The following is an 11,678-nucleotide window of genomic DNA, read 5'->3' as shown; positions in this document are numbered from 1 at the left end:
AACCTGGGAATATGTGCCCCACTGAATTCAATAGGACTGAGTAGACATGGTTAGGATTGCACTGTAAGTTAGCAATTTGGGAAGTCAGGCAGTACTCCATAGGAGGCCAGACTTGATGAGGTCAGCTCTATTGTCTATGTCTGTGAGGTGGACTTCAGACTGAGCTATGGTTACATACTAATTGCTAGAGGACCAATGAAGGAGATGAAATCTCCTACCCACCACCCTTCTCCTGTAATGCTCAGAGAACCGAGAACAGCGGCTTCTACACTGTCCTCAAGCACTGCCTACCTGAAAGACACGCCAGGAAGGTAGTGGTTAGATAGACGACAGTACCAGCAAGCTATAATTTAAAACAAAAATGTATCCAGCCTTTTCAAGCTCTTGCCACAGAAGCTCATGCTTATGATTAAGGAAATGTCAGAATAGGAAGAGCTGACACTGTCAAATAAGAGACCACGGAATGACAACGTGCACCAAATGTTGTCTGGCTTGGGTAGGCTGTTACCTTAAAAGGTGACTGCATAAGGACAGCCTGCTTTAAGATGACTGCTTGTCATTTGCAGTCTGAGGAGTGGCTCTCCTGAACAGTTGACCCTCCGGTCGCTGCTATCTCTTAGGCTGAACAGCTCAGAAGCAGCAAGAAGGGGAAAGGTAACATGGGAAACTGAAGTTTCCTAGGAACCACAAAATATATTTCTAGCAACGGCTTTGACATTTGCAAGTGTTCTGCAGGCAGCCTCTTGCCTAACAGGGCAAGGAATGTTGAGAAGGGTTTCCAAAGGCCCAGTCTCTATGAAGACCGTCCCTCCCACTCTCTGCTAATGCCAGCCTTCCTTTCACTTAGCAAGGATATCCAGGGGCAGGAAAAAATTAAACTACCTGCCAAACAGCACCGGCCCTCAATGCCTCAGAGCTAAAGCCTTTCCTTTGCATGAAGGTCTCAGGTTCAATCCCAGATAGGCCTTAGAAAGACTCCATGTCTGAAACCCTGGAGAGCTGCTGCCAATCAGTGTAGACAGTACTGAACTCAATGGACCGACAACGTGAACCGCTTCATTTTGGAGGAAATTGGGGGGGGGGCATTTACATTAACCAAGTCTTTCATAATCACACAATTATGCGGCCTTGCATTCAAAGGTGATTGGCACAGGTCTTTCATTGGTAGATTTATTTGCGTAAATTAGGAACATCCGCCAATCTGCTAACAATGTCTCTTTCTCTTTCTCTTTTTGTCCTCTGGGAATCTGGAGGCATTGCATAAGTTTCCTTGCAAGTGCAGATTCCCACAGCTTACACCTGGGGCCTTCTACATGCAAGATGGATGATCTACCTCTGAGCCATGGCGAAGGAGTCTCAGAGCGGCTAACATTCTCCTTTCCCTTCCTCCCCCACAACAAACACTCTGTCAGCTGAGTGGGGCTGAGAGACTTCAAAGAAGTGTGACTGGCCCAAGGTCACCCAGCAGCTGCATGTGGAGGAGAGGAGACGCGAACCCGGTTCCCCAGATTAGGAGTCTACCGCTCTTAACCACTACACCACACTGGCTCTCACTGGAATTATATCTCAGTCTGCAACCTGTACTAGAATTGTTTTTAGAGGTTCTATTGTTTTCTCATTCATGTGCTGCTGCCCTGGGGTACTTTTGGAGGAAGTGCAGGATATATATTTAATTAATAAATAGGTTTTTTGTAATTTAACATAGTAGCTTAATATCCTTGTAATCAAATATTTCTCATCTCCACCCCTGTTTCCTAATCTAGGACTTGTGGATGGGATGGACTCCAACTACAAGCTATGGAGAAAGAGATCTATATGTGTGGAAATGTTGCTGGACACTTTCCCCCTGCACCCGTTCCTTTGCACAATACTTTTTTTCAATAAATCTCATGACTCAGCCCAGTTAATCTTTTCCAGCAAGCCACCACTGTGACAATGTTCTACACCTATGGGCAGGATTCGAAAACATGGCCTGTGAAATAGAACAGGCCAGCTCCTAAGGCACAAACACGTGATAGAAAGCTTCAAGGGGTCTTTCCAAGACACGGCTTGGGGCAGGGAGCTATTTGGTGGTTAAATTCGCACCCTTAAAAATACGCATGCGAGAGGCAAAGATATTAGCAAACAGTGAGAATTCCCTTGCACAGCTTTCGACACACTATAATGTTAAAGTGTGAGAATCGCAAAGCACCATTGCGGAGGGGGTGGGGAAAGATGTTTTAGCTGCTTGCAAATTCCTGGAAAGGCACTAAATAAATGAGCAACCTGCCAGGAATTTCTCCCTCAGAAGAGCAGGGGTGATGAACCTGTGGCCCTCTAGAGGTCACTGTGGCATCTAGAGAGCAGAGACTGTGCAATTTGGGAGAAGAAAAGTCTAGTCACTGGAGAGGACAATAAAAGAGGAAGGAGAGGAAGGAAACGGGCTAAGAGACACCAAGGTGAAGAAGGGGCCACACTCAAAGTGAAGCGCAGAAACAGGGTGCCTGGAAGGCAAAAGCAAGAATGCCTGCTTACAGAACTAGAGAGAGGTCCACTTAAAAGGCCTTTAATCATGCAGAATGGAAGTCAGACAACAAGGACTGACAGAGCACAGTTAGGATGGAGTGGGAGTGAGCTTTCCACCACCCACAGTAGCAAAATCCCATAGTTTCTAACTCTGAACATTTCACCAAGGAGAAGCAAAACTCTTCCAGCCCTAGAACATTTCGAGCACATGTATAAGAATCTGAAGGAGGTTTTTAAAATAAGCTCATCTATTATCTGACCCACAACCTCTTGACAATGAGCAACACCATTTACAAGCAGTAGATTGCATCCCCAAAAAATCCTAAATAATCTATCCAAGGCTTTGCAGCTTGTCAGCAGGAAAACAAGAGTGGGAGGCTATGCCCTGATCCAGCAATGCAATGCAGAGCCCCAAAGCATAAGCTGAGGCTGTTGCATTCTCTGCAAAGCCATGGCATGTACACCGTGTGCATAGTGGGGAATGCTCAGATAGCATCCTTTACCAATCAAGGGCTCTTACTCCAATGGGGTCAGGACCCAGTGGATATTTGGACATCAGGCTTGGGATTTTATTAGTGGGGTCAAATATGATGGTATACTTTGAAAAGTGGGGAGATGACGACTGAGGAGGGTGGCTGCTTTTCTGCCCCAATTCTGAGAGGCATCTTGCTAACCATTAACAGTTGGGAACATAAGGTTGGACTATAAGGCAATGATTATAGCTGCATGGAAGCAACCTCAGCATTACCAAGCTGAACTCTGCATATTGGGCCTCCGTGGAAGGGAAAGCTCAGAAATCAAGAAGGGAAACTCAGAAAAATGTCTTCTGCCAATGACACAAATGTACACAAGTACCGAGTATATTTGCTGTACACTGGAGGATTCCTGAGACATCTTCAGTTTCGTCGTTGCCAGGGCGGTCTGCATAGGAGCACCGGTTAGAGAGATTGTGGAAGTTCTTTTCAGCGTCCCTGTAACTAGAAAGAAACACAAAACTGGTGCATGAAAACAAAACAAAAATAAACTAGGCATCTAGAATGACTGAACGCACAGAAGGACAAGCCTTCTCAGGAAGAATCAGCATGGCTTCTGCAAAGGTTAAGTTCTGCCACGTCGACATTTTGAGTTATTAAAGCATGCCAGATGAGAGTACCGGTAATCCAAGAACTTTGGACTTCCAAAACATCCCTCCTCAAAGGCTATGTGTAAACTTAGCAGTCAAGGGATAAGAGGAAATGTGCTCTTATTGATTGGCGACTGGCTAAAGGACTGGGAACAGAAAGTAGCAATAAATGATTAGTTCTCAGAGCCACTGCCCAAGGATCTATACTGGGGCTATACTGGGGCTATATAAATCTCATAAATGACTAGCAGGACCTGCAACATAACATTGTAGTGCATCCAGTCCTCTAAGAGGACTCCAAACAACCTGGAACAGTAATCTTGGGAGTGCTGTTCAGACCTCTTGGAGGAGTTTGAGGAGGAGGGACCGCTCCCCATGACCTCCCCTTGCTAGGCGATACAGCACTAGGAGGCTTCCAGCTCCAAACATGAGCCCTATATGGTGGGGATGACTGGAGGAGACATGCAGTTCTGGAGAGTGGAGAAAATGCGTTTTCACGTCCCTCTTCTTGAAACATGACTGTGGGATGAGTGTGCATGACGGAGGTTCTTAAAGCTCACAGCACACATCCTCCCCCCAACCTTACTCTCCCACTTTTTAGGCTTCTCCCTCCCCTGTTCTCAACTGTAAATTTAATCAATAATCTCCCACAATTTACCTGACCTGGTTTCTTTAGACCTTTGTATTCTCTCTCTCCCTCCCTCCAAACGCTCAATTGCTACCAGCATTCTGTAAGCAAAAGGTTCATGACAGACAGTTTTGGGGGTTTTCAGAAAAGCATATACAGTATCTTTTAATTTACAAGCTTACAGAATTTTGCATGCCTATGGAACCTTCATTTTGAATGGCCCTGTTTTGCTCCAAATTTGACACACACACCCCTGAACCTGCTATTAGATTGAATCACCTACAGTCAGGAGCAAGCACGCTTGTGGAAAAAAACAACACCAAATGGTTTGGGAAGGGGAGAGAAAAAGGGGTGGAGTTCTGCAGGCAGCACAGCCTCGAGTCTTAGGAACACAAGCTTTAAAAGAAGAGCAGCTCTTTTGCCAGAAGGTTTCCACTCCCTTTCTCCCACATCTGTTCTATATCCTGCATCGAGGTATGAGTAAGGATGCACAAACGACTCCCCAAGCAATAGCTCTCTCTCTCTCTCTCTCTCTCTCTCTCTCTCTCTCTCTCTCTCTCCCCCCCCCCCCGAGGGGTTCTCCAGACACACAAGCATTATTAACACCGAGGACAGCACTGCAGCCTAGCTTGACAAAAGAGGCTGTGGGATGCACAAGGGCAAATCCCTAAAGCGTAGAGAGTTTCAGAAGCCTGGGGTGCATTTTTTGCACCTATGAGTACACCTGATCCGACTTGTACAGCATCCCAAAGCTGCCAGGGCACCTGGGTAATTACATAAGAGCCCAAGGCAGCAGTTGGCATTTGCCACTCGTCACTGCTGCTTAACCCATCTTGGCAGAGGCCTCATCCAAACTATATAGTAAAGGTATAGTGGCCAATATAAACAAGGCATAGGCAATTACTCAGGGTTGTTAAGGGATAAACTGGGTAAATCTCTGGAGCATATATAATCTGGTGCTGCTACTTGGGTCCATTTTTAAACCCGAGGGGGGGGGCGGAGTTGTGTTTCTAAATATTGGTGCAAATGATCGACTTTTATGGGCTTGCCAGTCTTATTGTAAAGGCAGTCAAGCCTGGATAGCTCAGTTAGTTAGAGCATGGCACTGATAATGCCAAAGTTGCAGGTTCAATTCCCCGCATGGGACAGCTGCATATTCCTGCATTGTAGGGGGTTGGACTAGATGACCCTCAGGGTCCCTTCCAACTCTACAATTCTATGATTCTAAGGTGATATACGCTCAGCAATTGCTCTAGCATCCCATGGATTTGGTACAATTGCATCAACAATGTGTACTTCAGGCCCCTGGGAATAACATTCAGCTTAGAGGGCAAGACAAAGAAGGCAGGTGTCTTCCTCTGATCTGACCTGCGACACTTGCCATTTTACAGGCGCCGATGTTAGGTTAGAGCCGATAACTAATGAGGCTCAGCTGTCGGACTTGGCTGATAGCCCGGAACTGGAAGGGAGGCTTGCTTTGATAAAGGAACTGGCTGGGAGGGGTGAGCAAATGGCAGAAATAACTCAAACCTCAGAAGAGAGTTTGTCCGAGTCTGTTCCTAGTTCTTTAAAGTTACAGGAACGTAGGAGGGGAGGGTTACAGGATAAGAGGAAATGGCAATTACAGAGAGAGAGGCAGAGGGCGTTGTTCGAGCGTAGGAATAAAAGGAGGTGGACTCACGCTAGAGAGCTAGATGAGTCATCATCTGATTAACTAGTGGTCTTGAGCAGGAAGTTGCAGTCTTTCTTGTGGTTACTTGCCTTTGTTTTGTCTATTTGGAATAAAACTCACTATTTACACACAGACTGTGTGCTAGCCATTGCTGTTGCTTACAGCATGACTCATCTAACTTGCTGCTGAAGGGGAAGCATGTGGATTTAAGCAAGAATGGAAGAAAAGGGGAAGCAGCAACCGGCTGGGGATTTATCAGTCGGCGCAACAGCAATGGAGATGAAGTTAGAAGATAATACTGAAGCTCTCTGGGCAGAGAACCAAGAGTTGAAGGCAAGATTAGCACGGCTGGAAGGAGTGACCTCAGAACAAGCAAGACAACTCTCTGACTTATCTGGCAGGCAAGTGGCAAAGAATTTTGTTCCCCTTCCCCCACGTTTTAGTGGGAGCGGTGCAGAGTATGATTCATTTCGGGCTTCCTGCTTGTATTATTTAAGGCTTAAGGGAGAAGAATACAGAGATGATGATGCCAGAGTGGCCCTGGTGGTGGGGCTTTTGGAAGGGAAGGCGCGGCAGTGTATTGCCCCTTACCTAATGTCTAATGACCGAGTGCTCACCAACTTATCAGCCTTCTTGAAGCTTCTGGATAGCATGTTCAGGAATCCTGCACAAGAAGCAGAGTGGGAACAGGAGTTCTTGAGCCTTAAGCAAGGAAAGGGAACTGTAGCACAGTTCTGGTCCTCTTTTGTGAGACTTGCTAGACAACTAGGCTGGGAAGGAAAGGCCTTGGTTGGATTGTTTAAGGCGGGACTCAGTGAAGAGATTCGGGTGGAGTTGGCAAAAAATCCTGGGTTGAAGACCTTGGAAGAGGTGGCACAAGTCGCCTTGCAACTAGACCTGAGGTTCCAATCGCTGGACAGGTTGCGTAGGGGCCAAGGAAGGTCAGAGAGCCGCAGGACATTTGTGCCCTTAGAGCTGCCGGATTCACGAAGGGTGGAGGAAGAAGCACCCATGCAACGTAGTTCTATCAGAAGGGGTACAACACCTAGTATTACACACGCTGAGAGAGAGAGAAGGTGGAGAGATCGGTTGTGCCTTATCTGCGGCTCCCCCAATCACATGGCTCGTCAGTGTACTGTAGGAAGAAACCGAGGTGCGCTGTCTGGCACAAATGTAACAACACCTGGAGAGGGCATAGTGGAGCAGTCGGGAAACGAGATGACCCAGCCCGTTCTGGAGGCCTCGGGTTGGGGGAAAAGAGACCCAAAGGGCTTCCACCTGGACCGATCTTACCAGTAATTACAGCATTCGCAATGCTACGACTCCCAGATGGAAGGGGCGAGCGTGTGGAAGTTCTTATTGATTCTGGAGCCTCGACTGATTTTATAGACATGGACTTGGTGAGCAGGTTGGGAATAGAGACACAGTCATTGGAAGAACCTTTAGAAGTTAGAACAATTGATGGTAGAGTGTTGCTGTCTGGCTGTGTGTCAGAGGCCACAATGCCAATTGGTCTAGAACTGCCGGGACACCGAGAGGTCATTGCATTCCATATCACCAGGTTGAACTCCTACCCCGTGGTTTTGGGGATGAGTTGGCTATCCCGTCATGATCCGATGATCTCCTGGGGCCAGAGATCGATGACCTTTTCGTCAGTGTATTGCCGACTACATTGTTTGGGAATCAGGGCGGAGAAGAATGGTGAGGCCAATGGTACGCCAGACTGTGGTCCGCTCACTGGGGAAGAGAGACAAATACCCCCACAGTATAAGTCTTTTAGAGACGTATTCTGCGAGAAGGAGGCAGATCGGTTACCACCGCATCGCCAGTACGATTGCAAAATAGATCTGGTGCCAGGGGCTGAGATACCCGCCAGCCGTATCTACGCTATGTCAGAAGTGGAGTTGGCAGAACTGAGGGAGTTCCTGCGAAAAAATTTGGAACGGGGTTTCATACGGCCTACCAAGACTCCGGGAGGAGCTCCAATTTTCTTTGTGGATAAGAAGAACACTTCTGAGAAAAGACTTGTAGTTGATTACAGGAAGATCAACCAGCGCATGATTCCCAGTCGTTACCCGTTGCCACGAATTGGGGATTTGCTGGAAAGATTACGGTCGGCTAAAATTTTTACAAAACTGGACTTGAGGGGGGCATATAATTTGATACGAGTAAGAGAGGGAGATGAATGGAAGACGGCCTTTAACACCAGGTACGGCACATTTGAATATCTTGTCATGCCGTTTGGACTACAGTCGGGCACGGCCACCTTTCAGGCATTTATTAATTACGTGTTGTCCGACTTGTTGGATCGTTCGGTCCTTGCTTATTTAGATGACCTATTAATCTACTCGGAGAGTCTGGAAGAACACGTACAACATGTGAAGGAAGTGTTAGAGCGTCTAAGAGAACATCGATTGTACGCTAAGTTGGAGAAATGCCACTTTCACGTAACAGAAGTGGAGTTCTTAGGCTATAGAATCACCCCAGAGGGGGTGCACATGGATCCAGCAAAGGTTCAGGCAGTAGTGTCATGGCAAAGACCCAAGACTCGAAAAGATGTACAAAGATTCTTGGGGTTTGCCAATTACTATCGGAAGTTTATACCAAGGTACTCAGGCCTTACAGCACCGATAACAGATTGTTTGAAAGGCAAAAAGGCGTTTAAATGGACTGAGGAAGCCCAAAGGGCGTTTGAGAGACTTAAGAACTTGTTTGTGGAGGAAAGATACTTGGCTCATCCAGACCCGTACAAGCCGATGGTCGTGGAAACCGATGCTTCGGACAAAGCCATTGGGGCGGTGCTTCTCCAGGAAGATGACAAAGGGGAACTGAGACCATGTGCCTTTCACTCAAGGAAATTAAACTCGTCAGAACAAAATTATACTATATGGGAGAGAGAGTTGTTGGCAATAAAGGATGCTCTACAAACTTGGCGGCATTTCTTGGAAGGGGCGCAGCATCAGGTGGAGGTACGCACTGATCATAAAAACCTAGAGTACTGGCAGACGGCTCGTCAATTGAACCAACGACAGATTAGGTGGGCGCAATTCTTTGCCAGGTTCAATTTCCGGATTAAGTATGTGTCTAGTGCTCAGAACCAGCGGGCGGACGCATTGTCCCGAAAACCGGAGTATTCCGAAATAGAGACCGGGTTAGAACGGAGATTGATCCTGAGCCCCGAACAACTGCAGCTAGCAACAATGACGGCATTAGAACGGTCAGACTTTCTCCAACAAACGCAGAAGGATGGGTTCGCTCAAGAGAAGAGGAAGGCAATACGTAAGGGGGAAGTCCAAGGGAAGGAGTTTACTGAGAGAGGAGGGCTGCTGTACAAGGGGGAAGCTCTCTATGTGCCAGAGGGAGAGCTTCGTGCGAGGGTGCTGAGACAATGCCATGACAGTCCAACAGCAGGACATTTTGGGCAGTGGAAGACGGAACGTCTGGTATCAAGGGATTTTTGGTGGCCACGGATGCAGGAGGAGGTCAAGGAGTATGTCCGGGCATGTGAAGTGTGCCAACGGTCCAAAAGACCTCGCGAAACACCAGCCGGGCTACTTCAACCACTGCCCACACCACAAGCACCGTGGGAAGGCATTGCTATGGACTTTATCACTGATTTGCCCGAGTCGCAGAAACAGACAGTGGTTTGGGTGGTAGTAGATCTGTTCTCCAAGATGGCACACTTTGTTCCTTGCAAGAAATTACCGTCGGCACAGGAGACCGCGCAACTCTTCATAGAACATGTGTTCAAATTGCATGGATTGCCGCAGAAGATTGTGTCTGATAGGGGAACGCAGTTTACCTCCCAGTTTTGGAGGAGACTGATGCAATTGCTGAAGGTGGAGGTGTGCCTCTCATCGGCTCGGCATCCTCAGACAAACGGAGAGGCCGAACGGACGAACGCGACGTTGCAACAGTACCTACGTTGTTACGTGAATTATCAACAGGATGACTGGGTTGGGAAACTAGCGTTGGCTGAGTTTGCTTATAATAATGCTGTGCATGCTTCTACACAGCAGACGCCATTTTTTGCCTGCCATGGGCGACATCCACGGGTGTTTCCAGGTCAGGGAGATGGACTGGCAGTGCCTGCAGCTGAACAGTTCGCAGAAGAAATGGAAGCGTTGCACAGTATTCTGCGAGAACAGCTAGAAAAAGCGAAGGCTCTGTATAAGGCAGAAGCTGATAAACACCGGCAAGTGGGCAAGGAGATAAGGGTAGGGGACCAAGTTTGGCTATCCACTAAAGATTGGCCGAGCAAGGGACGTTGTAAGAAGTTACTGCCGCAACGGGTAGGGCCATTCGAAGTGTTGGAACAAATAAATCCTGTTTCATATAAGTTACGTTTACCGACTTCAATGAAGATGTATCCGGTGTTCCATCGGTCACTCTTATCGCCAGTAACGCCAAGACACCGGTATCAGAAGAGGAAGGAGCCACCACCTTTGCCCATCTGGGTGGAGGGTGAACCGGAATATGAAGTGGTTCAGCTATTGGACTCTCGTAGAAGGGGCAGGGGGGTACAGTATTTGGTGGCTTGGAAAGGGTACGGACCAGAGGAGAACTCATGGGTGAATGCGAGTGATATACATGCATCTAGGCTGCAGAGAGAGTTTCACCATAGGTACCCTAATAAACCCAAACCCCGGGGTTGGGTAGAGGAGCAGGCAGAACAGGCAGACTGGGAAGCTGAAGTGAATGGTGGGTTTGAAGAGGAGGAAGAAGTAGAAGAGTCGCAACCGGGTTGCAGTTATTGGGGAAGTGAAGAGGGAGAATGGTGGGAGGTATCTCATAACGCCCCAAGTAAGGAAGTGCGGAGGCGGGAGGAAGGAGAGGAGGCCCCTAGAGGGGGGGATGATGTTAGGTTAGAGCCGATAACTAATGAGGCTCAGCTGTTGGACTTGGCTGATAGCCCGGAACTGGAAGGGAGGCTTGCTTTGATAAAGGAACTGGCTGGGAGGGGTGAGCAAATGGCAGAAATAACTCAAACCTCAGAAGAGAGTTTGTCCGAGTCTGTTCCTAGTTCTTTAAAGTTACAGGAACGTAGGAGGGGAGGGTTACAGGATAAGAGGAAATGGCAATTACAGAGAGAGAGGCAGAGGGCGTTGTTCGAGCGTAGGAATAAAAGGAGGTGGACTCACGCTAGAGAGCTAGATGAGTCATCATCTGATTAACTAGTGGTCTTGAGCAGGAAGTTGCAGTCTTTCTTGTGGTTACTTGCCTTTGTTTTGTCTATTTGGAATAAAACTCACTATTTACACACAGACTGTGTGCTAGCCATTGCTGTTGCTTACAGCCACACAATATTAATGCTCCTCATTCGCGAGGAGTCACTCTTTTGGTGTGCGCTGGAACTCCACATCTCATGGCATGAGGCAATTGCCTTTGCTGTGCTTCTTTAGAGGCTGGCTGAAAACCTTCCTATTTCAGCAAGTGTATCCAGACACATGGGACCGTTAGCCAACAAAACAGATCCACTAGCCAAAGAATTTCCATTTGCGCAACAGAACTTCCCCCCTCTCTTCTCTCCGTATGCCCTCACGCTCTCCCCAGATCTGCTCTGTGTAAGAACAACGGCCCCTCTTAGTCCAGCATCCTGTTCTCCCAGTGGCCAACCAGATCGATGAGAAGCCTGGAAGAAAGGACATGAGGGAAACAGCATCCTTCCTACTGGACTAGACGGATCCAGCTCCTGATGACTCCAAGGTGGGCAATGCAAAAGGCACTGTGGGGTAGGGCTGGGTGGTATC

The 11,678-nt window shown here is 47.8% G+C and overlaps 1 protein-coding gene across 2 annotated transcripts in view; it reads right to left on the bottom strand.

Annotated features, from left to right (window-relative positions):
- GUCY1A2 (guanylate cyclase 1 soluble subunit alpha 2) overlaps positions 1–11,678 on the bottom strand; it is a 182,191-nt gene that overhangs the window by 122,890 nt on the left and 47,623 nt on the right. For both annotated transcript variants that reach the window (XM_060273854.1, XM_035114362.2), the window contains exon 3: positions 3,361–3,482. Coding sequence is in view for 1 of the 2 variants with exons in the window: in XM_035114362.2 (XP_034970253.1) it covers positions 3,361–3,482 (122 nt within the window). In the remaining variant the exon portion in view is untranslated. The remainder of the gene's footprint in view (positions 1–3,360; positions 3,483–11,678) is intronic.

The sequence above is a fragment of the Zootoca vivipara genome, chromosome 4 (genome assembly GCF_963506605.1).
Source record: "Zootoca vivipara chromosome 4, rZooViv1.1, whole genome shotgun sequence".
In the NCBI taxonomy this organism is placed as follows: domain Eukaryota; kingdom Metazoa; phylum Chordata; class Lepidosauria; order Squamata; family Lacertidae; genus Zootoca; species Zootoca vivipara.
Note: the sequence above shows the minus strand (reverse complement) of the source record. Positions and strands in the feature narration are given on the sequence as shown.